This window comes from Pseudopodoces humilis, chromosome 18, assembly GCF_049639895.1.
Source record: "Pseudopodoces humilis isolate 2021_Gansu_Grassland_sample_001 chromosome 18, ASM4963989v1, whole genome shotgun sequence".
Classification (NCBI taxonomy): Eukaryota; Metazoa; Chordata; class Aves; order Passeriformes; family Paridae; genus Pseudopodoces; species Pseudopodoces humilis.
Window position 1 is genome coordinate 3311808 of NC_142217.1, and position 27884 is coordinate 3339691.

Consider the following 27884-nt stretch of genomic DNA (forward strand, 5'->3'; position numbering starts at 1 on the left):
GCCCGGCCCGGTGGCGGCGCAGAGGCTGCGGGCGGCGGCGGGGACGGGCAGGAGGAGCGCGGCGGGCGCCGTGCGGGGACGCGATGCACTCGCTCTTCAGGAAACGCAACAAAGGGAAATACAGCCCCTCCGTGCAAAAGAAGAGGTGAGTGACCCGGCCCCGGGCAGTCCCGCTCCTCCCGGGACGAGCGGAGCCGCCATCCCGGGGATCCCGTCCTGCAGCATCCCTCCCACTCCGCACCAGGGCTCCGTGGAGCTGAACCCTCCCGAGGTGTGGGAATCCCTCCCGAGGAGTGGGAATCCCTCCCGAGGAGTGGGAATCCCTCCCGAGGTGTGGGAATCCCTCCCGAGGAGTGGGAATCCCTCCCGAGGTGTGGGAATCCCTCCCGAGGTGTGGGAATCCCTCCCGAGGTGTGGGAATCCCTCCCGAGGTGTGGGAATCCCTCCCGAGGTGTGGGAATCCCTCCCGAGGAGTGGGAATCCCTCCCGAGGTGTGGGAATCCCTCCCGAGGTGTGGGAATCCCTCCCGAGGTGTGGGAATCCCTCCCGAGGTGTGGGAATCCCTCCCGAGGTGTGGGAATCCCTCCCGAGGTGTGGACACCCTCGAGTGTGAGAACCCCCGAGGTGTGAAACCCCGAACTGTCGGCACTTCCCAAGAACTTGTTCCCCTGGAGGTGTGGGCACCACGGAGATGTGAGCACCCCTAAGTGTGGGCACCCCTTGAGGAATGGGCATTCCCGAGGTGAGGGACCCGGAATTGTGACACCCTCGAGGTGTGGGCACCCTCTGAGTGCTGCTAAAGCCCCTGACGTGTGGGAACTCCGATGTTTGCCCCCCCTGAAGTGCCAACTCCTCCCCGAGCTGGGTTCACATCTCCTGCTCCGGGTGTGGGTGCAGAGGTTGCTTCTCCCAGTTCCCCTCCCATGGCAGTAGCAGCAGCTCCAGCGAGCAGGTTCCTTCGCTTCCCAGGTGTGTGCTGGGTTAGATCTTACAGAAGAATAGTCTGGTTGTTCTCCACCTTCGTCCCCTGCTCCCTCAGGACCAAGGATTTTGTCTATCGTCGTTTCCTCGGCTTCCTCTGGTGGCGTGGGGACGCGTTTCGGTTGTGCTGGTGAAAGCAGAGTGTTGAATGTGCCCTGTGAAAGGTCACTGATAAAAGGGAAAAGGTGTAAAAATCTCTCCCCAGGAAGGCTCAGCCTCTCTGGGCTGGACAGGCCCCAGCCCCTGCCGGCACCGGGATGTTTTTCCAAAGAGCTGGATGCTGGGGTTAATTCAGAAGAGTGTCCTGTGTTTCCCAGAGGAGCTGCAGGGGATCTGGAGCATGTGGAGTGCTCCAGGATTCTTAGGGATTCATGTTCAAAGCCCGTGGCTCTCCACGGGCACCAGTCCTTGCTGCTGGACTCGGAGCAGCCGCCCTGTCCCAGAAATGCTCCTTTGGGAAGGAAGCTGGGAAGCTGCTGCAGGGCTGGGGTGCCTTCGAGGACCCAGAAAGGGATCAGTCAGCGCAGAAAGCACCGACATTTCCTGAGCAGGGGAGCCCCTGGCTGCCCCCGGGAGCTGTGGCGGTGGGAGGGAGCTCCCCAGCAGGGGAGGCTCTGCCCGCTGCTGCCCTGGCACAGGGATTTGCTGAGCTCGCCCTCCTGGGGCTGAGGCTCCAGCCCCGGGGAAGGCTCCCCCGGCAGCCCGGCTGGCTCGGCAGGCTCCCGAAGCCCGGGGCAGGCTCTGCTGCCGGATCCTGCCCCGGGGAGGGCAGGAGGAGACGGGGGTGGCAGGGAGCCCTCTGAGGCTCCCCGGTGGCCCCGGCGTTCCCTCGGGTGAAGGATGGAGCCGATACCCGGGCGCATTTCTGAGCTTCGGGGGAGTTCGTGGGCGGCTCCAAAGTGAGAAACGGGGCTGGGCTGGCAGCGCAGGACTCCGGGAGCATCAGGATGCTGTGAAGCAGGAGGAGACAGACCTGCACGGTGCGGGGTGCCCACCCTGGGGCTGTGGCCGGGGTCCCCACGCTGTGCCCCGAGCGCCGCCAGCCCTGGGTACCCCGTGCTCTCGCCATCGGCCGGAGGATGGGCTCAGGAAGGAAGAAGCTTCCCTCCTCCCTCCTGCCTGGAGCCCGGCCCTGGGCAGGTGCCAAAGCACCTCCGGAGGCTGCGGGCCAGGCTGAAACCTCTGTTTTTCTGGCTGTGGTGGCTGAGGAAGCAGCGCAGGGCTGTGCCCGGGGCCTCCCTCCCTCCCTCCCCGCGCCCGGGCTGTCCGTGCACACCTCGGGGAGAGCTGTGCTTATTAGCCCCAATTTGTTAATTCCTGCCTTGGAGTTTACAAACATCTGTGAATCCAGGGAACACTCCCACCGTGTGGAAACAACCCCACCATCGAGATGGGGAAGCCGGTGCCCGACCGGTTGAACAACTTGCTGGAGGAGGATTGCGAAGAAGTGAGGAGCTCCTGCCCCGTCCCCTGCTCCAGGCGCTGCCAGGCTCCCGCCCAGCTCTGCTGCCAGGAAAGCAGCAACACTGCAGCAATCCAATCCACCGCCCCCGCCGGCAGCACGGACCGGCATTTCGACACCGGCTGAGCCCGGCCGGATCCTGCGGGCCGGGGCTGCACCTCGGGCAGGGCTCCTGTCACCGAGCCTTCAAAGCACCGAGGGCCAGGGCGAGAACCCAGCACCGGTTTGGCAAGAGAGAGGGGCACTGGAGCGTGTCCTGCCAGCCCCGGGAGCCAGGGCCAGGGGCTCAGCTGAGGGGGGCAGGGGCTGCCCGGGGAACACGGTCCGGCAGCAGGACAGAGCCTGGAAAGGAGCCACGGGTGCTTTGGTGGCTTCCTCAGCCTCGGGACACAGCCTGCCCAGGATGGGAACATCGTGATGAACAGCACTGACACCCAAGCCAGGTGCTTCAACCTCCCCATGAACAGCTGTTTGTCCCCTGGATGTGACAGGTGCCCTGTCCCAACACCAAAGTGGCCTCGAGCTCACATCCAGCAGCACCAGGGTCCAAGTCTCTCCTTAGGAACGACTGCTGCAGCTCTGTGATCTGCCTGGGCTCAAGGTCTCCAGGCTCAGTAGCCATCCCCACCCAGCCCTGCCTTGGCTGGGGATCCTGGAGGATGAAGGTGACATTTCTTTTGTCTCATGGACTTGATTGCTTTATTCTGCTCTAATCCCTGAGTGTGGGAAGGCCCTGGGAATTCAGCTGTGAGCACCACGTTGTTACATGGATGTGTGTCCCTGGAAGGGAAGGCACAAAAGCCTTGAGCAGAGCCACAGTGTGGGGGAAACCATCAGCCTCCTTCCACATCGTGTTCCTCAAACACTTGCCATGCTTAGAAAACAGGAGCTTGGCTTCTTCTTTGGATAGCCCAGGTTTGGCAGGCAAAAAACAGTGAGGGTGGGCAGGCCCTGGCACAGGGTGCCCAGAGAAGCTGTGGCTGCCCCTGGATCCCTGGCAGTGTCCAAGGCCAGGCTGGATGGGGCTTGGAGCAGTCTGGGATAGTGGAAGGTGTCCCTGCCCATCTAATCTGAGCCATTTGATAATTTTATGATCAAAACCAGTTCAGCCTTCAGAGCTGCTGCTGAAACTCTCCCTCCTGCCAGCAGGAAAGTTGTTCATCCTTGAGGTCCTGGGGATGAGAGCATCCAGCCAGGAATCCCCCAGCCCTGGGACTCTCAGCAGTGTCACTCCCCAGGTAAGAGGGTGTGCAGGCACTGGGACAGCTCTGCCTGCAGGGCTGGCACCCATTTCCAGAGGCTGTTTGGAAGGGCTGGAGTCAGCAGGAGCCCCAGACAGCAGGTGAGTCAGGAGCTGCTCAGTGCTGAGGGCAGAGAGAGCCTCCCATGGCCCTCCCTATTTCTGCTCTCATTTCCATGCAGATTACAATGAAATATCACCATCCCTACGAGGGAAGATAAATACAACTGGAACAGGCTGGGCTGAGCACAGCAACCCTGCTGTCCAGCTACACCCTGACGTGGGCAGCTTGACAGAACTCTGCTCTGAGCTTTCAGCCAGATCCTAATCTCTCCCAAACCTGAATTACTGTAGCCAGAGCCCAGCCCTTGTGCCCTCTACCCTGCCACAGTTTCACTCCAGTGTCATTAAAAGCAGCATGAGAGAATTTCATGCAGTGGGAGCTGTGGTTCAGGGAGCTCTAAGGACATTTACAGCTCTGGGCTGTGGCCTTCTGGAGGATTCATTCAGTTTAATCCCAGTAGGGCTGACATGGGAGAGCTTTTTATGAAATTTATATAAATGGGCATTAATGGGGATGGAATTGAGAGCAGCAGTGGGTGGTCACTGCCTGCTGTGCTGATTGTCCATCCCAGTGGTGGGATGCAGTGAGCAGGATCTGTGCTCAGATCCCCTCCTCACCCAGCTCCCCTGTCCCTGGCCAAGCCATCCCACGGGAGAAGCCCCTGGCATGGGAAGGTTTCCTGACAGGAGAGCAGCACCCCTGAGCAGGACAGAGCTTCCCATCAACCCTCCCAGCAAGGATCAGGCTCACGGGACAAATTCCCAGCAGGAGCCTCCCCAGGGAACTCAGTCACCTGGAGCAGTCAAAATCCAGGAGTGTCTGAACATCCTCTCTTGAAGGGATTAAGGAAACAGCCTCCTTGCTTGGAAAAAAGGAAACTTGAGAAATCCAAGGGATTTTCTACCACCTGCCAGCAAGCACAAGATCTTTGCACATCCTGGAGAAACTGATCTGAGGGAGGTTTGTTCTTCCAAATGAGGGTGCAACCTAATGAGAAGAGAGAAAGAAAAAGGAATAGAGGAAAAAAAGTCCAGTTTTTAGCAGCAAAGTTTTCATATTACAATAATTATCATCATATTTGTCGGTTGAGAACCTCTCTTAATAAAAATACCCCAACAAATCACAACTGAAATACTATGAAAAATCACCAAAGAAGAACATAAGAAAACAGAAGAGAGAAAAACCTGAACCCTAAAAATCCCCCTAAGCAAATATATTGGGTATTCAGAAATATCCAAACCCCTCTGAAATCAAGGTCTTGATGTCAGAACTGTGGTACATGGATGAAGTGCTGTCTGCCATGGCACAGCTGCTTCCTCCTGGTCCCTCAGCTGGGAGAAACCCCAAAACCCATTCCCATTCCCTGTGGGAATGACCTGGGGTCCTTCACACCACCCAGGCAGTGGCACTGACACAAAACAACTCTTCTGCCAAGCACAGCTTTCCATGAGAGAGATCATTTTTTCCTTCCTGACCAGAGAACGTTAAACTTCTCCAGAAATGGCAAAGCCAGTTTTTCCAGGCTTTTTTTTTTTCTCAAACAAAGCCTTATCTATTCCAGCAGAACAGCTCTGCAGTTCCCCCCTCTGCTGCAGCCCCACTGGGGCCGTGCCCTGGGCACCTTTGCTCCTGGCTCTGCTCAGTCTCGTGTGTGCTGCCCATCCCAGCTGGGCTCTGCCCAAATCCTGCCCTTCTCCCTCCCCAGCTCTGCTCCATGCTCCAGCCATCCCCCCCAGCCTGGTTTTTGGCCCTGGCTTCCCTTTGTCTTACCCTGCCAGCAGCTCTGCTCCAAAGCCTGATGCACCCATGGCTCTTCCCAGAAACTTCCCAGAAGAGCCACGTCCTGTCAATCCCATCCAAACACTTCTGGGACAGCCAAGGCGCTGCTTTGTGCTTCTCCTGCACAGAATCATGGAATGGGCTGTGTTGTAAGGGACCTTCAAGCTCATCCCCTGCCGTGGCAGGGACACCTCCCACCGTCCCAGGCTGCTCCAAGCCCCGTCCAACCTGGCCTTGGACACTTCCAGGGATCCAGGGGCAGCCACAGCTTCTCTGGGCACCCTGTGCCAGGGCCTGCCCACCCTCCCAGGGAACAATTCCTTCCCAATATCCCATCCATCCCTGCCCTCTGGCAGTGGGAAGCCATTCTTCCTTTTCCTGGCACTCTAGCATCTTCACCCTTGCAGCAGATGAAGGGCACAGGGAAACCAAACTCCTCCATCCCCTGGCATGGAGATTTCAGCCAGGCTTCAGCTTTCCCTGTTTGACATCCAGCTGGATGCAGGGACTGTGCTCCTCCTCTGGTTTATCCACACAGACCCAGCTGTGGAGGGCACAGGTTAACAAGTCTGATGTTCTCACATCAGTGATGTCCAAGCTGGTTGATGAAGTGGCACCAAAGTAACAAGTACAGAGAAATAAATACACAAATAAGAGAGACCTTACATGAGAGGTTCCCATTCTCTCTTATTTCTCTGTTTATTCCTGCACAGTTGTTACCCCTGCATTTCCAGCAGCAGTGGGGTGAGCGGAGCACACACCGAGCTCCGTGCCCAGGGCAGGATGGGGGGCACAGGAGCAGCTCCCCCACGCTGCAGTTGTGAGGTGCAGCTCCCTTGGGAGTTTTTATGAGAGTTCCCTGTCCCACAGCCTCAGCTGGTGACTCTCACATAAACCACAGAGGTGGAGAGAGCAAACAGCTTCTCTGGTGTGTCAGGAGAGCCGAGCCATGCCCACATCACATCCCAGCATGTCCTTGCTTGCTCTGAGCATTTTTTTGCCCTGGTCATCCAAACACTGCACATGGAAGCAGCAGTTTCTGGGACAGGACTATTCAGTTTCTGAATCATGGGAAAACCATCCCCTCCAACACAGAGAATTGCCATTCTCTGGTTCTCTGCCCTCTCTTTCCCCCAGCCCCCTGAGAAGGGATGTCACAGTCCCATGGGGCTGGAGGGTGGCTCTGCCCTGGCCCTGGGCTCTTGCAGCCACTGAGGGCAGGAGCTGGGGAGGGGTGTCCAGGGCAGCACCCCCAGCTTGGGAAGGGGCTGGCAGGGCACAGGGGATACCAGGGATGAGGAGAGCCTGTGGCTCCAACCTGAGAGAGGAGCAGAGTGAAGGGGACGAGGGGCTCACCCTTGCCTGGACACAGCAACCTCATCCCAAACTGGCTGGGCAAAGCTGGCACCTGAAGGAGAGAGTCAGGGCTGGGCTGTTGCACTCGCTGCTTCCAGCACCTGAGATCAGTTTTGCTGATGCAAAGTGAGCACAAAGGCTGGGCTGAGGCTCCAGGCTCAGTTCTGCTCTCCAGGTCGGCAGCCTGAACCACAGCCATGGATCAAAAAAAAAGCCTGGCTTAGGTTTATTTCCTCCCTACAGTTTAGAGGTTTCAGTCAAAACTAGAACTAGAAAAACCTCAGACTTCTTCTGGGTTTTAGGATGGTTTTCCCATCCATGCTGCAGATCCACTGAAACTGTGAAGATCCATCCTTGGACTTGCTGGAGTCACTGAGACCGAGATAGGGCACAAAGGAGAGGAGCCAGCAAGAGCTTCCAGCTCATCCCCAGCTCGGTGCCAGCCCTCACCATGAAGCATCCCAAGCTCCCACCTGGATAATGAACCTCTCACATCCTCCAAGCTCAGGTGGCCTCCAGTCCATGGGTGGGAGGTGAGGAAGGCTCCTTGGTGGCCACAAGCTCTGCCAGGATGCAGGAGATGCCAGCTCTGAGCAACCATCACCTGAAGACACGCAAACACGTGCAGCACATTTCACTCGCCCACTCCAAACCACTGATTCCACTTCCAGTGACTTTTGCACTGCTTTCTGTGGGATGATGAAGGTTGGAAAAAACCCCAAAGTGGATTTTGAGGAGCTGCTTCTACCACTGGAGCAGGACCCAGCCACCCACATCCCATCTCCTGGTACACCCTGCACCCTCCAGCTGCAGTTATCGAACTGAGAATCATCCTTGGAATCATTGCAACCACAACTCCCAGCGACCCCTCCCTTGTCTCCTCTGCCCAGGAATGGCCACTGGGCTCACTGCTGCTGATGCAGGAGGTGCCAGGCAGGCAGCAGGCATGGAGATGGGCACAGACCTCCAAGTACCATCCTGATGATGCAGCTGCTATAAAAAGAAAACCATCAGTGTAAACCATGCTCATACCAGAACTTCCCAGGGAAGTGTGAAGTTTCCTGGAACTGTTGGATGCCACAAGGCTCCTGCAGCCTGGGGCAGGTTTGAGGTAGGGAGGAACAAGCCCAGAGCTGGGGTTTGGTTTGTTCTGCTGCACTGAAGTGACAGCACACGGGGCAGGCAGGAACAGGTCCTGAAACTCAGCTCCAGAGTCCTGGGGCAGCTCTGGGCCCCTCACAAGGCAGACACTGAGGGGCTGGAGCGTGTCCAGGGAAGGGAACAGAGCTGGGAAGGGGCTGGAGCAGCAGCAGCAGCTGAGGGAGCTGGGAAAGGGGCTCAGCCTGGAGAAAAGGAGGCTCAGGGGGCCCTTCTGGCTCTGCACAACTCCCTGACAGGAGGGGACAGCCGGGGGAAGTCGGGCTCTGCTCTCAGGGAACAGGGACAGGACAAGGGGAAATGACCTCAAGTTGTGCCAGGGGAGGTTTAGGTTGGATATTGAGAAAATTCCTCCATGGAAAGGGTGGTCAGGCCCTGGCACAGCTGCTCAGGGCAGTGGTGGAGTCCCCATTCCTGAAGGGATTCAAAAGCTGTGTGGATGTGGCACTTGGGGACATGGGTTACAGGTGGCCTTGGCAGTGCTGGGGAAATGATTGGACTCGATGTACTTAGAGGTTTTCCAACCTTCACAATTCCATGATTCCACCTAGGGATGCAGGAACTGTCTGTGCCACGAGCCAGCACTGCTGGGATGCTGGTGCTCCCCCAGGCAGCCCTGCTCATCCTCTCCAGCTGCTCCAGCAGCAGTTGACACTTCCAAGTGCCATATAAAGATTAATTCTGCCACCACATAATGAAGTCATAAGGCTCATATTAAGGTGGTTGGGACTGGACTGAGCCAGCCTTTGGTTTAAGCCCAGGTGGCAAAGCAGCACAGCTGGGACACCCCAGCCTTGGCAGCAGCCTCAGCTCCCTCCAGCTGCAGGGATTCGGGGAGCACACCCTGCTCCTGCCTCTGGTCAGGGGTGGGGGAGCTGTGGGCAGTGCCTGGCACACGCCCCTGGAGCTGGCCCTGGCACGCTGCAGCCTCTCCTTGCAGCCTCAGTGACAGCAGCGAGATGAAATGTTTAAAATAACCCCAGCAATGCAGAAGCTGCGTCATGGGTTGTTCTGCCTCTGCTCCAGCTCTGCCGTCCCTGCACTTGGATGGGAACATTTGGGCTGGCCCTGCACCCTGCCAGCCTGGCCAGTGTCACCCTGGGAGCAAAACCAGTGCCCAGCACAGGAGAAAGCACTGAAAAAGATGCAACATGTGTGATCCCATCCCTTTGCTGGGTTTAAAGTGTGAATAACTCCTTGCAGAGAAGGAAGCCCTGAGCATGGCAGAGAGGGGCAGAGCAGGGCTGCAGGCAGGGGCTGCCCATGGGCAACAGCCTCAAACGGGCACCTGCCCTGTGGGCATGGGGGCCAGGGCCTCCCTGCTGCTCCAGCTCCTCTATTTCCACCCTGGACCCCCCTTCTCAGGCACAGGATGGGATTGTTGGGGTGTCTGTGCAGAGCCAGGGGTTGATGATCCTCGTGAGTCCCTTCCAGCTGAGGATATTCTGTGGTTCTCTCCCTGTCCCTGCTCTTTTCTTTCTTGCTCCGAGGCTGAGAGAGGCTCAGGCATCACTCCCATTTCCACCCGTCCCCCACCCGCTCCTGGCCCACTGGCTGAGTATTTTGGAAAGTGTTGGAAGGCAGCAGTGAGTCACACACAGCTGCAGTGCCTGGCAGGCTCTGCTGGCCCCCGGCCACCCCCGGGGTCACGGCACCCCCGGGAGCTGTGAGTGGCTTTGGGGGGTGACGAGCCCCCATTCTCTCCCCAGCATCTCCAGCAAAGAGCTGACCGAGCTCATCGAGCGCCTGCAGAAAAATGCTGACCAGGTGGAGAAAAACATCGTGGAGACCGACTCCCGAATGCAAAATGTAAGCAAGGCACTGTCCCACACTCACAGGCTCCTCGTGGCAGCCCCATCTCCCCTCTGCCTCCTGCCCCAGCCCTTCGCACTTCCTTCCTCTCCTGTGGCACATGTGGGTGGCTGCCCAGCCCTGGTACCTGCATTGGGATGATCTTTAAGGGTCATTTAAGGGTAATTGGGCTTCCCTTGCTCATGGGAAGAGGGTGGGAGGGTGTTCCAGGGCCCTGAATTCTCCCCTAGCCAGGGGGGCAGTACTGTTCAGACTGGGGATGTGCATCCCAGCAGGGAGCTGGGGTGGAGGAGGAGGAGAGGCCTGAACCATCCTCCTCATCCCAAAGGATCACCCCAAGGTGCTGCAGCTCCCCAGCCCCTCCCCAGCAGGTGAGATTGGATGGGACTTGGAGCAATCTCATCAAGTGGAAGGTGACCCTGCCCATGGCAAGGGAGTTGGAGCTGGATGGTCTTTAAGGTCCCTTCCAACCCAAACCATTCCATGATCCTGTGATAGGAGAGGGGAAAGCAAAATACATCCCAGGTGGATGGGAAACAGCAGAGCTCCTGCCCCTCTCCAGTGCCAAGGGAGAGTGGGGTGGGATGACCTCTGGGGTACCAAGGGGTGACCCTTTCTCCTGTCCCCACTGTGCAGGACCTGCACAAGATCAAGGCGTGCCAGCTGGCTCAGTACAAGGAGCTGACAGCACAGAAACTCTCCGAGTCTGACAAGCTGCTCTACGTGCTGGATGGGGACGCGGCCGTGGCCCGGCACATGAAGCACCCCCAGGGGGACATGATCACAGAAGAGTGAGTGCCACGGGGACACGTGTCCCCAGAGCCCTTGGACTGGGGGGAGGCCTCTCCAGGGGCTCTGCTCAGCTGCTGCCTGCAGTGGGGGGTCACAGCCCCCATTAGGGTGTGTGCCCACCCTGGGCATGGGGAGTGTGAGAGGATGGCAGCGTGGCAGGGTGGCACCTGCCCGCTGTGCCCCATGCTCTGCTCCAGGTCCAGCCTGCCCAGACCTCACAGGAGCAGCCCCTGGCAGAGGGCAGAGCACAGGAACCTCTGCCCTTTCCTTGCCTGGCCACTGCATGGTGCAGCTGCTGCCAGCCTGCCTGGGCTCTCCCCCATGGGGGCCTGGGGGAGAACCAGCTACACCCACCAGTGCTAATGTCAGCCCATGCCCACATCCTGCATCCCACCCTCACCTTTCCCTTCCCGCAGCATCCGGCAGCTGAAGGAACGCGTGGCAAACCTGAAAGTGAAACACGACCAGATCTACAACTTCCCCCTGCAGCACATTGAGCCCCAGGTCAACTGGTCAACAGTGATCGAGGAGAAACAGGTACCAAGGGGGCCACCAGGGCCACGGCCTGGCCAGTAGCACCAGCTGGGCAGGGACTCCTGCAGTTCCCCATGGAGAAACTGGCTCTTGGAAAGCTTCTGGGCAGCTCCACACTGGGAGCAGCAAACAGCTGGATAGCAGGGGAGGGGCAGAGGTGGTGGGACCAGGAGTCAGTGCTCGAGGTGGCACCGGTCCTGGCCTCAGCATCCCCACTCACTGCCTGCTTTAGGATCTACTCCAAGGCCCTTATTTTTTATTTTCTCCCACTCCCTACACTCTTCCAAGCAGAGAAGGCTTTAACCCCCCCCCAGTCTGGTTTTTCCATGGCTGGGAAACACAGCACACTTTCCAGCACAGCTGATTTCACCCACGTGTTCCTGGGGCATCCGTACACTGCAGCCACTGGAGCCCATCCAAGCCCAGCCCCATGGCCACCTCCAAGAGGAGTTTCCTAGGTCCTGGCAGCCTCACCCCATTCCCCCATTGCTAACCCCAACTCCTGTGCACCCCAGGATGCGCTGAGCAGCAAAGGCTTTGGGACTGACCTGCCTCTGGTCAACAGCCAAGTAGAAGAGCACAACATCTTCCACAACGAGGTCATGGCCATCGGGCCACACATCGTCAAGGAAGAAAGCAAGGTCAGCTCTCCTGCCCCTCTCCCTGCTGCCCTGCAGAGTCAGCCCTGCCCCAAGCCCTGGATGAAGGGGAGGGTTTCCCACCACCCAGGGTGCTACAGCCTGGTGCAGGTTTGGGTGGGTGCCCAGATCCCCTCCCAACCGGAGAGCCCAGCATCACACACCAGCTCTGGCTTTACAGTGAGGCAAATCCCATAAACCACATCCCCTTCCAGCCTAAACCCACATCCCTCTGCACCCTCGAGCCCCTGGCACACCATCACTCTCCAGACACCGCTCCTAACCCTTCCTTCTCATCCAGGAAAACATGAACGACTTCCAAGCCAAATACCAGAAGCTGCTGGTAAGAGCCTCTGGGATCCTGGGGGAAGAACCCTCCTGGAGGGGTCCCTTGTTGGGGTGGCCGGGCACCCCTGGGGGTCCCACAGAGAGGAGCTTTGGGCTGATCTGTCCCGTTCCCCTCCTCAGGCCGGCTCCCAGCAGCGGCAGCAGGACCTGAACTCGCTGCAGGATTACATGCAGCGCTGCACCAACAAGCTCTACTGGCTGGATCAGCAGGCCAAGGACAGGACCCATTACGACTGGAGCGACCACAACCTGGACTACCCCAGCCGGCGCCGCCAGTACGAGGTCTGTGCGCTCCCGGCAGCCTGGCCCTGCTCCGGCTGCTGCTGGCCAAAGGAGAGCAGGGCATGGGGCCAGGGGAGCTGGGTGAGGGCAGGAAATGTTCCTTCCCCCGTGCCTCAGTTTCCCCCAGCCCATGGTGATGGGCTCTGAGGTGTCCAGCTGGTAATACCGGGACAGTGAGGCTGATCCTTACCTCTGCCAAAGATAACGTGATGGGGAAGTGTTCCCATGATAGAACATCATCACCCTCACCCTCCTGGCCTTTATCTCAGTGCTGGCTTGGCAGCAGTCACATCTTTAGCAACATCTGCAAGGGAAGGAGAAGTGAAAGCTGCAGTGGGAGAACGGCACACTTTGTCTTGTGGAGCTGCTCAGCCCCACACTGCCTTTAGGGTCCTCTCCCTTTGCATGGCATCAATATCTCACCTTTCTCCATCCAGAACTTCATCCACCGGAAGCTGGAGGAGAAGGAGGAGGCCATCAACAAGCTGCACGCTGATGGGGATCAGCTGCTGGCCCAGAACCACCCTGGGAAGAATGCCATTGAGGTGAGCACCAGGGATGGGTCCCAGCTCCCCACCCCCCTGGAGCGTGGGGGACTCAGCCAGCCCTTCTCCAGAGTGGGACCTGGTGCCAACACCACTCGTGACTTTAGTTCCTGAGATGCCAAGGGCAAAAAAGCCTCCTTCACCTGCAGATGTGTAAATACCACAGGAGGAGGAAAGATAAACTTAAGGAGCTCTTCCCATCTTCCTCATTCCTGTGGCAGTTACCCTGTGCCCACCTAGAGAGGATAAATGATGGTGGAACACTTCCCTGCTTGGCAGGGGGATGGACACAAGGATTTGCCACCTGCACACAGCCTGTGCTCCCATGGGATCATCCCAGGTTCCCCCTGAGAGCATCTGGGTGGCTTCAGAGGCAGCCAAAGCTCACTCACGATGGCAACTGGGACTTGCCTCTGCCACAGGGGTCTCGCTGATGTCCCCCTCCCACCCCTGTGTTGCAGGCTCACATTGAGGCCGTGCACGCTGACTGGAAGGAGTACCTGAACCTGCTGATCTGCGAGGAAAGCCACCTGAAGTTCATGGAAGATTTCCACAAGGTACCACATCCCTTGTTGGAGCCTGGAGAGCGGGTGCTTGAGATCCTAGAATACAAAAATTCTTCCCATTCTGAAAATTGGGTAGAAGAGATGGAGTGCTCTCTAAAACCAGGATTTTTAAGGCTAGGAGAGCACCTTGAGCTGATAGAACAGAAATCATAATTGCTCAGGTGCCTAAGGTCAGTGTTTGCTTGGCTAAAGCACGACTTGTGCTTCTGCTCCAGCTCTGGGTTTCATGAGGCACTGTTGGTGTCAACTTCCTTGTCCCCAGGACAGCAGAGATCCCTCAGCCCCGAACACGGCATGAGGAGAGCTCGCATGCTCCACTGGGAAGCAGGACAGGTCCATGTAGTAAATCCCAGCTGCCACAAGCTCCCCCCAGGGAGCCTGGCAGAAGGGCTGAGTGTCCCAGCTGAGCTGGGCCGACAGATGTCTGCTGGATAAATGGAATCTGACAGCCAGGGAGGCTCTGCAGGGGAGCAGGTCAGGCTGGATTCCTCTCCCACAGCCTGGGCGTGTTCACCACCCCATGAGTCTCCTGCCAAAGCTCAGCTGTGGTGCCCAGCCCAGGCAGTGCCTTTCTGGGGATGTGCCAGAACAGCTGCCCCAGGGGATGGTTTGTGTGTGGAAGGGCTTGGCTCTCCCTTCTCCTGGCGCTGGCAGTGGTGGCACCACACACCGTGGTGATGGGAATCAGGGAAACAGAAGTGAGGGCAGGGAAAGGTGGAATTTAACAACTCTGCATGGAATAATAATCTCTTCCTGGTTGTTGTTCCCTTCGAGCTGATGTCCTGAGCAAGGGAAATAGTGACCCTCATCTTTCTCCACATATTCTGGATGTCCAGATACCCAGAGTAGCTCCTGGTGGATGTGGGAAGACCATGAAGGATCTGCTCCATGTTTCAGCCTGGAAACCTCTCTCACAAGAGACTTTTCCTTTCTGCAGTTTCAGAAGGACACTAAGGATGCTCAGGAGCTTTTGAAGAAGGTGGATACAGACCTGGACCAAAAATTCAGCCCGGAGTTCAAGGACAGATATCAGCTGGAGTCTCTCCTCCGGGAGCTGGATGTGAGTGTCTGCGGGCAGGAGTGCAGGGGAGGCAGCAGCAGGAACCGCTGTCCCCAGGGATGTCCTCGCCCGTGTGGGAACCTGGCCCAGCTTTCTCCACGGGCAGCAGCAGGGCTGTGCTGCTGCCTCCCCGTGCCCGGCCTTCCCCCAGCTCTTCCTTCCCCCCTGGCTAGAGATTGCCTCTCCCCTAGCAACGTAATTGCTCACTGGACTGGTTTTTATTTGTTCTCTCATTGAGTTAGCGCTCGTTAAGGGTGGGAGCATAATTAGACCTGCTGCCAGAGGAGGTTGTGGAACTCGCTGTGCTGCAGTGAGCTGGGCTGGAGATCGCCCACTTGGGAAGGGCTGTGCCGAGCCCGAGCCTGAGCCCGAGCCTAAATCCAAGCCCAAGTCCAAGCATGCTGCAGCAGGCCCAGCTGATGCAGGTGTCCCAGGACAGCTGATAGCCCTTCCCAAGAGTTGTTCCCTCTCCTGCATGTTCCATCCCACTCAGCATCTCGGGATCTCCACCATCAGGGGTAGAAATAAAGCAATTGCTGGAGATCCTTGTGGCAGGGCTGGAATGAGTCCTGGGAGTGGGGCTATCCACCCAGACATGCAGCTGTGGGCTGTGCACCAGGGAACCCTGCCACTGTCTGCTGGCACAGCAACCCCTGGGCACAGTCCCAGAAGTCAGCCAGGCTGCAGAAGGAGGTGGGAGAGTGCAGGAGCACTTGGAACAGGAACACAGGGCTGCAGGAGATGCCTTCAGCACAGGAGAAGCAGCAGTCTCTGTCCCGGCCGCGTGGGAATGAGCTCCTCCCTGGCTGTGAGAGCCCAGGAGTTCGTTCTTTCCCTGTTTCCTTACTGCTTCTTGTTGTTGCCCCATGCCAGGACCAGGAGAAGGCCTTGGACAAGTACGAGGCCGTGGTGAAGTCTCTGCAGGAGCGCAGCCAGCAGGTGCTGCCCCTGCGGTACCGCCGGCAGCCGCCGCCGCAGCCCGTCCCCGTGGAGGCTCTGTGCGAGTACGAGGGCGAGCAGGTACCGCCACCCTCAGTGCTGGGACACCGGCTCCTCAGGCCAGTGACGGTGCCACTGGGGGAAGGAGCAGGTTTTTTCAAGCGGTGGTGGTGGATTCTGCAGGGGGAACGAGGCAAAGGTCGCCGTCGTCCCAGTGGGAAGAGCGGGAGGAGCAGGAGGGGTCCGGGGGAAACGCAGCCTCGCTGCCTCTCACACACCCTCGGGATGTTGCGACAGCACAGCTCTGTCACATTCCCACGCTCCCTGAGCTGATGTCCCGGCGTGTTCCTGAGGAAAGGAACGCCCCACCACCACCACCGTTCCCACCTGGCCATTCCCAGTGCACATCCCCTCATCCGCACCACCAGCGGCTGCCGGGGGCCTGAGCCGGCCAAAGGGATGGGACAGCACAGCCACAACGGGAGTGGCAGGGCTGGGACAGGAGCCAGCAGTTCCAGCTAACTCAGCTGCCGGCTTCTCCGAAAAGGAAATCCAGAGCACAGCCCGGGGAACGCCTCCTCATCTCTGCCCGAGTGGGAATTCGCTCGCCGCGGCTGTCGCAAGAGGCACAGCTCGGTGCCCGCAGGCTGCGGGGAGGGAGGAGCAGGCACAAGAGCTCCTGGCAAGGGACGGGCTCTCGGAGGAGCCGGGAGCAGGGACAGCCTCTCGGAGGAGCCGGGAGCAGGGACAGCCTCTCGGAGGAGCCGGGAGCAGGGCTGGGGATCCTGGCCGTGCTGCTGTAACCGGTTCCCGTCCCCCAGGGCCAGATCAGCCGCGGAGCCCACTACACCCTGCAGAGGAACAGCGGAGACCTTTGGGAAGTGGCCGACAGCGCAGGAGACACGCTCAGCGCCCCCGGGGTCTGCTTCATGATCCCCCCGCCCGACCCAGAAGCGCTGGCCCTGGCAGAGCAGTACGTGCCCCCAGGCTCGGGCAGGACCGTCCCGCTGCCCCCCGGCCTTTGCCTTCCCCAGCCCCAGGCGCTGCACCGTGTCTGGCACCCCGGGGCTCTGCCCCAATTCCCACAGCCAAGCCCCGACTTCTCAAAGCCTCGGGCTTCCTCCCGAAGGGATTCCTGCCCCTTCCTGCTTGCCCCAGCTGGCAAAGGGGGGCCGGCTCAGAGCCATCCAGTTGTCCCCTGCTCTGGGGGCCATCACGGCAGGGGGAGCTGCCCACCCCTCCCTCAGCAGGCAGGTACCTGCCTCTCCCCTGTTCCAGTGAAGACGCTGCTCTACCCTAACATGGGGTGAAGGTGTTTTTAACCCTGCCCTGCCCCCACAATCCCTCCAGAGCCGGAGCTCCTTCCTGGAGCAGCACTGGGATGGTGAAGGGGTGATGGAGAGGCTGAGGGTCTGACTGACCTCCTGCTGTCCCGTTCTGCAGAATTGCCAAGCACTACGTGACCGTGAAGGAGAAGACCAACAACTGCAAGAACATCCTCCAGCAGCGCTATGAGGGGCTGAAGGCAGACAGCATCGGAGGTGTGGGGCGGGAGGGAAGCCTGGGGCACAAAAAGGCTTGAACTTAGGTGGTGGAGCATCTTATGGAGGTGTTCCCATCTCCTAAGGGTGCTGGGGACAACAGTGATGGATGGATGGATGGATGGATGGATGGATGGATGGATGGATGGATGGATGGATGGGGGCAGAGCAGCCAGGCTGTGGTCAGTGCAGGCCAGGCTCGGGGAGTGCAGCAGGAGGAGGGTTTGGCACTTGCCAGTGGGGCTCAGCCCACATCCAGCTTCCAACCAGCTTTAATCTGGTCTCCTCTTGGTTTCCAGATGCTGCATCAGTTCGGGGACGCCAGCTCCTGGCAGGACTGGAGAAAGTCACCAGTGACCTGGACAAGCAGGAGAAAGCAATAACAGCAAACCTCCGGCCACCGCTGGAGCAGAGCCGGGCAGTGCAGGACAGCACCGAGCGCTCCAAGGACCTCAAGGTGTGGCCTGTGGGCTGGTGCCTTACAGAGACTGTGCTCCCAAAGGGTCTTCAGCATGGTTCTCAATAACAAGGAGTGCTTAAAGTGTTCCCTGAGCCCTGGAAATGGGGTGTGGAGTGATGCTCACAGCTTCCTGCAGCAGAGATGGGGAGCAGCCCTATGAGCAGCCTCAGAAGCCCAAAATCTTTGCCCTGCTTCTGGCCCAGCTCAGTTGGATGGGTAAAAGGTGGTGGCTGCAGGTGGTGGCTGTGAGGATGAGAGGGGAGCCCTCAGGGCTTGATCCTGCCCATCATCTGAGCACAGTTACCTTTGCTACCACTATCACCAGCTCAGAGAGGAACAGGAAAACCCTTGTGGTCCGAGACAGTTTCTCCTTGTGGACCTGGCTCCTCCAGGCTCCAGTGCCGGTAGCATCCAGCTCCTTTCCTCTTTTTCAGACCCCTAATTAAGCCAGGCTCCATGCCACAAACCTCCCTTGGTTTAGGAGGAAGTTCAGGTCATGGTTACATCACTTGCCCAGGGCTGTGTCAAAATCCAGGTGCCACCACAAGAGAAAGCAAATTGCCCCGACTGCCTGCAGCACTTTGATGTCCAGGCAAGGATTAATCCGCCAGAGCCCAACGGCCCAGAGGAATCCAGCGTGTCCCTGACAGAGCTGGAGCTGCTGGGAACCACTCCCCAGCTGGAGTTTCCTTGCTAAGGAGAGACAGGTCAAAAGAAAGTCAGCCAAAAATATCCTTCTGTGCCCTGCAGGGCTGAAAGGCACCTTCCACCAAAAACAAATCCTCAGCCCTGACTTCCTTCCTCACCCTGGACAGCCAAGTGTGGCTCCTCTGTAGGCACCAGGTTCTGGCTCAGCTGCTCTAAAGCCTTTGTTCCTCCTGCAGAACATCACCAATGAGATCCGGCGGATCGAGCCTGAGAAAACGAGGAAGATCCAGGAGTGCGAGGCCTTCATCGAATCCGTGCCCAGCACAGGCAGCGCCACCCTGGTGAGGAACAAGGTGGACAACACCAACAAGAAGTACGAGCGCGTGGTGCAGCTGCTCAGTGCTGCCCAGGAGAAGTAAGTCATGGCTTAAATCCCGGCTTGAGCCCAGCCTAACGCAGGATCCTGCAGGAGGAGGGTGCAGGTGTGCTTAAACACCCTCCTCTTGTGTCCCAACAGAGTTGAGGTGGCCACAAACCTGGAGAGGAGCCTCCAGCAAGGCCGAGACCTGCTGTCAACCTATGAGAACAAGCTGGTCATAGATGACACGGTACCAGAGGACTTGAGGGTGGTGGACAGGAAGAAGGAAGAGCTGCTGGTGAGTTTCCTGCCCTGGTCACATGCTGCACATGCAAAACCACTTTCCAAAAGCTGTGGTGATTCCTGCTCAACTCACAAGCTTGGATCCCCCAGCTGGGGGTGAGAGCTCACCTTGACTGCAGTAATCCCCACCTACTTCAGACACAAACACCTCCCATCCTCAAATCAAATCAAATCAAACCAAACCAAATCAAATCAAACCAAACCACACTCGAAGTCTCATGATTTGACAAAAGGACTAATGCAGACTGATTCCCTTTCTATTCTGCCTTTGTGAGACCTTCCCACAGGGTCTTGTGTCCAGGTCTGGAGTCCTCAGCACAAGAAAGATGGATCTGCTGGAGCAGGTCCAGAGAAAATGCTCTGAGCCCCTCTGCTCTGGAGCCAGGCTGGGAGAGCTGGGGGTGCTCACCTGGAGAAGAGAAGCTCCAGGGACACCTCAGAGCCCCTTCCAGGGACTAAAGGAGGGTTATAAAAAAGAGGGAGAGAGACTTTTTACACAGGCAGATACTGGACAGAACAAGAGGAATGGTTTTAAACTAAAAGAAAAAATATTTAAATTAGATGTTAGGAAGAAATTCTGCTCTGTGAGGGTGGGCAGGCCCTGGCACAGGGTGCCCAGAGAAGCTGTGGCTGCTCCTGGATCCCTGGAAGTGTCCAAGGCCAGGCTGGACAGGGCTTGGAGCAGCCTGGGACAGTGGAAGGTGTCCCTGCCCATGGCAGGGGGTGGAATGAGATGAGCTTTAAGCTTTTTCCAAACTAAAACCTTCTGTGATTCTTATAGAAATGAAGGATAAAATGGTCTGGGAAAAGCAACACAGTGGCCTGATACTGGAAAGATGAGCCTGGCAAGGCTTTGAGAACAGTTACTGCTTGGAAAAACTACCCAAACTGGCAATTCTTCTGCTGTAGAAAGACCAAGAACTGGCTAGGCCAGAATTTTCTGTGTTCCTTCAGCTTTTCCATGAAATCCCAAGTCCAGACTAACATGGAAGAGCTTTCACTGCTCCTTCCACAGTTGCTGCACTGGCAAGAACAGGACCTGAGCCTTGCATGAGGGGCAGCAGCTATTTTGCACATTGCACAGTTACTTTTAAAGGTCAGCAGGTCGAGGAGGGAGTAAGAGGTAGCTTTTCTCCTGGTCAGGTTTACCAGGTGCTTCTGCTTTCCATGTAAACCTTGAACTTGTTTTTTTCCACAACTGGTGGCACTGCTGCAGCTCAGCCATGCAGCTCTAGTGCAGTTGATGTGGGTGACAACAGTGACAAGAGCCTGGCTTGTGTGAAACCCCAGAGAATCCCCCTCTCCTGCTTTTTCTCCCCAGGCTATGGGCACCGAGCTCCAGTCCAAGAAGTTCCTGCTCAGTGAAGCCGAGCAGAACCTGCAGAGGACCAAGACATGCTCCAACACCCTGGCCAGCAAGTTCCAGGAGCACTGCCCTGACATTGAGCGCCAGGAGGCAGAGCTCTACAAGCTCAACCAGCGCTTCAACAACCTCAGCAAGCAGATTGACCACAGGTGAGGCTCCAGGGCAGGAGAGCCGGGATATTTGCTGTGGAGTTGGAACCACGCTGGAATTGGAGGAGGCACAACACTATCCTGGGAAGGAGGAGTTGCAGAAAGGCTTCCAGGGAGGTCTGAGGAGGAAGAGGGAGAGGTTGCTGGCAAGTGCTGGCTGGGTAGAGCTGGGAAAACAAGGATTAAATTCTCTTGCAACAGAGGTGCCAATAGAACAACTCTGGCTCAAATCCATGTCTTTAGGGAGCAGGGGAAGTGGGATGGGTTAAGATGTGTCTGCAGCAGGCACAGGAAATGTGACAGGACCGAAGCTGAGCTGATTTTCCCCACAGAACGCAGACCCTGCAGAAAGCAAAAAGTGCCTACTCCAACTACCGCACCAACTACGACAAGGTGAACCAGTTCCTGTGCAACATCCCCAACTACGAGCCCCAGGAGACTGACAACATCCAGCAAGTGGAGATGAAGCTGAAGAGCCAAGCGGTAATTCCCAGAGCACCCTGGGCTCCACAGGGAGAGGAGAGGGAACAATACTAAAAGAAACAGAGCTTAGATAGCTCCTGAACATCAAACAGAAAAATAGAAATATTTCTTAGATTTATTCTTGTGCTCTAAGGTCCCACTGTCCTCCTGTGCTTTGTTTACACGTAACAAGGCTGCTCAAGGAGGTTGGAATTCTCAGGGTTGTGATTTTAATGGTAACTCCCAAAAAGGCTGAGGGATGCATTTGGATGTTGTGTTCCCTCTAACCTGTATCTCTGTGTGCCCAGGCACTGCTCAGTGACATTGCAAGCAAGGAACAGGAGGTGCAGAAGGTCTCTGCCACAGCTCAGCAGTACCAGCAGGCAGTGAAGGTAAGGACTGAAATTCTGCCTGTGAGAGAACAGAGAAACAGAGTGTTTGGGTTAGAAGAGACCCTAAAGCTCATCCCATTCCACTCCCCTGCCATAAGCAGGGACACCTTCCACTATCCCAGATGGCTCCAAGCCCCGTCCAGCCTGGCCTGGGACACTTCCAGAGATCCAGGGGCAGCCACAGCTTCTCTGGGCACCCTGTGCCAGGGCCTGCCCACCCTCCCAGGGAACAATTCCTTCCCAATATCCCATCCATCCCTGCCCTCTGGCAGTGGAAGCCATTCCCTGTGTCCTGTCCCTCCATCCCTTGTCCCAAGTCCCTCTGCAGCTCTCCTGGAGCCCCTTTAGGCCCTGGAAGGGGCTCTGAGGTGTCCCTGGAGCCTTCTCCTCTCCAGGTGAGCACCCCCAGCTCTCCCAGCCCGGCTCCACAGCAGAGGGTGGGGTTTTGTGGCCTTCCCAAAAAACAGGTCAAGGGGTGAAGTTGTTAAAGCCAGGGCAGCTTAGGAGGAGCCTGTGCATGAAGGGGACCCAGTAATTTCACATTTCTCCTGGGAATGTCCTCCACAGGACTACGAGTTGGAAGCTGAGAAGCTGCGGTCCATCCTGGACCTGGAGAACGGCCGCAATGGCTACACGAGCAAGAAGCCCAGGCTGCAGTCCCCAGCTGCCAAAGTGAAGGAGGAGGTAAGCAAGTGGGGCCAGAGGAGAGGGCAGCTCACAGGACCACTGGAGGTTTGCAAACACCCACATTTACTGTGGGGACCTTTGTCCCACAGGGGACCACAGGGAAGGGCAGGGAATCTGGAGGAAGGGATTTTTCATCATTTTTTTGAACCGGGCTGGCCAGAATGAGGGATAGAAAATGCTGGATTTAACACTTTTAGAAGGGAAAAAGGAAGAGAAAAGCCAAAAACCTGGACATTTTTCCATTCTCTAGACTTTCAGAGACATTTTAACACCAAAGATAAAAATACTTGTGGTGAAATGAAGCCACAAGCTACTTACTTATGCAGGATCTGTTTGCTACCTGCTTCAGACTCATCCTGCCTATAGAGGCAAGCAGATGTGTCCACCTGGTTCTTCCTCAGCTTCCTCACCTGTTTCTTACTGCACCTGTTTTTGCTAGAGTAGAAAAATCACAGTTTGACCATGAGTGTATCATGTGACCTCTCCCAAATCTTGGCAGTTCACTGCTGCAGGTTTTTAGAGGAGCACCCAGAGGTACCGCTTTAGGGCCTGCTGTTTCTGGTCTTCTCAAACTCTTCCCAACACGTTTTTGCTCTGCAGGAAGCTGTTCTGGCAGCCAAATACACAGAAGTGAATGCTGTGAACAAGCAGAGGCTACAGAACCTGGAGTTTGCCCAGAGCCTCCTGCGGCAGGTGAGTGATCACAGGAGCAAGGTGACACACGTGTGGGACCCAAGGACATGTGTGAAGGGCACATGTGGGGCTCTGCTGAACTGGGAACAAGTCTAGCTGCTGTCCTGTCCCCTTAAATCACTAATCAGCACTCAAATCAGACAGACCAATCCCCAGTCCCATTTCCCACTCATCCTAGGAAGCTCCAAATATTATTTAACTCTCTTGTTTTGCCATTCTGCAGCAGAATTAGTATCCCTTGTGGCTCAAAGCTTTGTTCTGACAGCAGCAGGCATTGCAGAAGTGATCTCTCAGGCTGGGAACCCGCAGAGAAGTCTGTTTGCAGATGCACCCAGTTCAGAGTTTGCCACAGCTCAGCTCCCTTCTGTTGCTCTGGTGGAGGCACCGATATCCTGGCCTGGGTCAGCAATAGTGTGGCCAGCAGGACCAGGGCAATGATTGTCCCTCTGTGCTGGCAATACTGAGACACCTCCAGTCCTGGGGCAGTTCTGGGCACCTCATGACAAGAAGGACACCGAGGGGCTGGAGCGTGTCCAGGGAAGGGAACAGAGCTGGGAAGGGGCTGGAGCAGCAGCAGCAGCTGAGGGAGCTGGGAAAGGGGCTCAGCCTGGAGAAAAGGAGGCTCAGGGGGCCCTTCTGGCTCTGCACAACTCCCTGACAGGAGGGGACAGCTGGGGGGAGTCGGGCTCTGATCCCAGGGAACAGGGACAGGAGGAGAGGGAACAGCCTCAGGCTGGGCCAGGGGAGGGTCAGGTTAAACATCAGGAGAAATTTCTTCACGGAAAGGGTGGTCAGGCATTGGCAGGGGCTGCCCAGGGAGGTGGTGGATGTGTTCCACCATTCCTGGAGGTGTCCAAGGAATGACTGGACATGGCACTCTGTGTTCTGGGCTGGTGGCAAGGTGGGGATGGATCACAGGTTGAACTTGATGATCTTGGAGGTTTTTTCCAACCTCAATGATTCTGTGATGATAAGCACCAAAAGTGTTAAAATTAACTGGATTTTTTGGACTGATTTTTCTTTGATCCTTCTTCCAACAACAGCAGCCAGAGATTCAGGTGACACAAGACTTTGCCCAGACCAAAAAGTCTGTAAGGCCTGTGGAAGAAGTCTGGAAGTTGAAGAAAGAGCTTGAAGATGAGACTCAGCGTCGGCAACAGCTCGAGGCAGAGATTGAAGCCATTCAGAACAACATTGTCCACCTGCAAAACCAGAAGCCCCAAGAAACCGTGGTGAAGAAAGAACTGGTGAAGAAGGTGCCTGACCCCCAGCTGGAGGAGAGCTTCCACAAACTGCAGCAAAACCTGGCAGAGGAGCAGCGCAAGAACCAGGTGCTCCAGGATGAGCTGGAGGCTCTTAAAGTTCGTCTGCGTGTTCTGGAGCATGAGAAGAGGGAAGGAGGGCAGGAGTACATAGTGAAAGAGGTGCTGAGGATTGAACAAGATAAAGCTCAAGCTGCTGAAATCCTCAAGCTCAAAGAGGAACTGGAAGAGCTCAGGAGGCAGGAAGGGACCAGGGAGAGTGAAGTTATCCTCTTACGCCAACAAATTGCTGTGCTGTCCAGCGAGAAAAACAAAGAGCAGGAGAAGGTGACAGAGAAGGAAGTGCTGAAGCTGCAGAACGATCCCCAGCTGGAGATGGAATTCCGGATGTTGCAGGAGACCAAGGAGAGGGAGAGTGCCCTTCGGCAGAAGCACGAGGAAGAGCTCAGCTTCCTCCAGGAAAAGCTCAAGCGTCTGGAGAAGGAACGGGCCATCGCCGAGGGCAAAATCACCGTCAAAGAGGTGCTGAAGGTGGAGAAAGATCTGGTCATTGAGAGGGAGGTGAACGAGCTCCGGCGCCAGTACGAAGATGAGAAGTCCAAGGGCCGTTCCAATGAGAGGGAAAAGGCTGAGCTGCTCAGGAAGATCCAGCTGCTGGAGGAGGAGAACTCCAAGGTGGTTGTTCAGGAGAAAGTGCGTGAGATTGTGCGCCCAGACCCCAAGGCTGAGAATGAAGTTGCCAACCTCCGCTTGGAGCTGGTAGAGCAGGAGAGGAGGTACCGCGGTGGGGACGAACAGCTGAAGAGCTGCCAGAATGAGCTGGCTGCTCTGAAGAACAGAGGGCCCCTGGTAGAAGTCAAAGAAGTCATTAAGGAGGTCATTAAGTACAAGAATGATCCAGAAACCGAAAAGGAGTTACAGCGGCTCCGGGAGGAAATCATAGAGAGGACCGGAGCTATCGAAAGAGCTGACCTGGAGATCTACCAGCTGAAACAAGAGATACAAGCTTTGAAAGACACCAAACCTCAAGTGCAAATGAAGGAAGTTGTTCAAGAAATCCTCCAGTTTCGGGAGGACCCCAAGACTAGAGAGGAGGTAGAGTCGCTGCGAGTGCAGCTGGCAGACGAACAGATGAAGCACATTGACCTGGAGAGGGAGCGGCTTCTCCAAGAAGAAAAAGTAAGACAGAAGGAGGAAGAACTTTCTCAGGTGAAGGAGAAAGTGGTCCAGCAGGAAGTAGTGAAGTATGAGCAGGATCCTGCCTTAAAAGCTGAGGTGAACTCCTTCTCCCAGAGCATCGAGAGCGAGCTGAAGCAGATCGATGGCCTCCGTGAGGAGCTGCGCAAGCTGCAGAGAAGACGCTCCGAGCTGGAGCGGCAGCTGGAGGAGCTGGAGAAGGAGAGACAGGCCCGCAGGGAGGCCGAGCTGGAGGTGCAGAGGCTCAGGATCCGGCTGAATGAGCTGGAAGAACAGGAAAGAGAAACAACAGAACGAGTGACTGTGAAACAGAAAGTGATCCTTCAGCAAGATCCCCAGCAGGAGAAGGAGCATTCCCTCCTCAAGCTGGAGTTAGAAGAAGAGAAGCACCGCAGACAAGTCCTGCAAACCGAACTAGAAGCCCTGAGAAAGAAGCTCCTTTCTTTGGAGAAGATGGAGGTCAAGGAGAAAGTGGTCTTTTCAGAGAGTGTCCAAGTGGACAAAGGAGACACGGAGTACGAGATTCAAAAGCTGAAGAGCAACCTGGAGGAAGAAAGTAGGCGCAAGAGGGAGCTGGATGCAGATATCAACCGCCTGGAAACCAGGCTGTCCGAGGTGGAATTCAACAACTCCAAGTCATCAAAGGAGCTAGACTTGTTAAGGGAGGAAAACCACAAGCTCCACCTCGAGAAACAGAACCTGCTGATGGAAACAAGAAGACTGCAGTCAGAGATTGAACTCACTGCAACAGAAGCTCAGGATTTGAGAAACATGACCCACGTGGACAGTGGAATAAACCTGGACTCCAGGTTCCAAGCTTTGGAAAGAGAGTTAGAGGATCTGAAGCAGTTATCCAGAGAAAAAGATGCAGAGATCGAGCAACTCCAGAATCGCCTGAAGACAGTGGCTATCAAGAGGGAGCAAAGGGAGAACCACCTGAGGCGCTCCATCGTGGTCATTGACCCCGACACAGGGAAAGAGATGTCTCCAGAGGAAGCTCACGTGTTTGGCCTCATTGAATGGAGCCTGTTTGTCAAGCTGAAGAGCCAGGAATGTGACTGGGAGGAGATCTCAATAAAGGGTCCGAACGGGGAATCGTCTGTGATCCTGGACAGGAAGTCTGGCAGGGAGTTCTCCATCGAGGACGCCCTGAAGAGCGGGAGGCTCACCGCGGCCCAGTACGACAGTTACCTCAACAAGGAGATGTCTATCCAGGAGCTGGCAGTCTTGGTGTCCGGAAGCAATTACACAGCGCTCGCTCCACTTTAGAAACTTCACTTCAAGAGCAGCCAGTCGGAGCTGCAGCGCCTTGTAGACATCCAGATCACTGCAAAGCCTCGCCCTCCTTCGCGTCTTCCAAACTGCTACAGCCTCTGCCCCGGCCATGCTATGCAGCCACACCGCTTGCTGTCACACACTGCAGAAAACACCACCAGTAGTGGAAAACATCTGCCAAACCTTCTTCCCCTCTTCCTACCAGAAAACAAGAGAAAGCCTTAGGATAGTGAAGTGCCTCAGGTCCAAAGACTCAGCAGAACCTGCAGTTTCCTCAGCTCCTGCTCACGTAGTCACGTACGAAGCCGTGTCGGGAGAGAAGACTGAAGGTCCAGGTGACTCTGAGGTGACCTCAGGAGCTGGTTACATCAACTGCATGTTGGTAAGCCAGTCAGTCCCACCGTGGACACCTGACTCAATGATGGGCTCGTCCTCTGAGAAAACCAGCTCTGTGCAAGCCAAGGTTTCAGTCCAGAATCACCACATCAAGACCCACCACCGCCATTTGTTCACCTCTGTGCCTGTGCTGCTAGGGAAGAGTGAAGGTCTACTTTGGTGGCACCAGCCACTGACCCAGGAGAGGCATTCACACACCCCAGAGGTCAAGGAAAAGGACATGAAGAGATGGCAGAACCACCAGACACAAGGGGCTGTGCACAGCATGCAAGGGAACCCAATGCAGAGGGCCTCCCACAGACAGCTCCTTCCCTCGTGGTTAAAAGCTGTTAGTGCTGGTGTTTTCCTGGATGGAGTTACATGCAGCTACATGTTTCATTTACTTGTGTAAGGGAATGGGGAATAGAGGGGAATTCTATTTATAGTACAAAATAAAAATGCAGTGGTTCCAATCAGAAGGTGTTTGGTCTTTATTAATTATGGCAGCCTCCTCATCTTTGGCAATACAAGAAGTTGCCATTTAGGAGCCAGAATTAAACCACTAGGATTATTCATTTTAGCTGTTGGCTCTTTTCAAAGAGGGAAATTGCTGGAGCAGCGTTTGAGCAGGAACTAATTGGCAGCATTAGATTGGAGTGAATTGCACTAAGGAATGGGACTGACTGCAAGGTGTGGGAGAACACAGGATTACAGTGGGATGGTACCATTCACTTCCTTTTCCCCAAATTTCAGCTAATACCCAAACCCCAGGGAGCTCTGCTGTCCACAAATGCAGTCATCAGCATTCCCTGCTTATCCCTCGTGGCTCTGGGGATGAACACCACTGTTTTACCTTTGTCAGTGAAGGGATCATGGAGGAACACACTGATGCCCTGGGGGTCTGAGCCCCACGTGTCCCTTCCAACAGATGCCAACTTCAAGCACCAGCAGGAGCACAGAGAATGAGAAGAGACATCCTTACCCCTGCAAGAGCTGTAACACATCTGCCATTCACTCACCATGTAGGAGACTTTTAAAGAGTCAATAATTCATTACTCACTCGAGACACAGATGAGCACTCTAGCTGCGAGAGAAATTCTCAGAAACAAAGTCGAGAAACTAGAGGTAAGGAGATGGGGGAAAAAAGCATTTTGGAAAGT

General features: G+C 56.3%; 1 protein-coding gene across 1 annotated transcript; it reads left to right on the top strand.

Moving 5' to 3' along the window:
- On the top strand, window positions 1–27203 carry PPL (periplakin). The gene is made up of 22 exons (XM_005522795.3): window positions 1–145; window positions 9750–9849; window positions 10489–10643; window positions 11061–11181; window positions 11694–11819; window positions 12118–12159; window positions 12285–12446; window positions 12884–12991; window positions 13453–13548; window positions 14495–14617; window positions 15491–15637; window positions 16378–16529; window positions 17000–17097; window positions 17397–17554; window positions 18442–18620; window positions 18723–18861; window positions 20188–20381; window positions 20714–20864; window positions 21152–21235; window positions 21803–21919; window positions 22523–22615; window positions 23659–27203. Exons 1-22 carry the CDS (start codon window positions 84–86, stop codon window positions 26341–26343), a joined length of 5292 nt encoding a protein of 1763 aa, XP_005522852.2. The 5' UTR covers window positions 1–83; the 3' UTR covers window positions 26344–27203.
- Window positions 27204–27884: the final 681 nt, after the last annotated feature.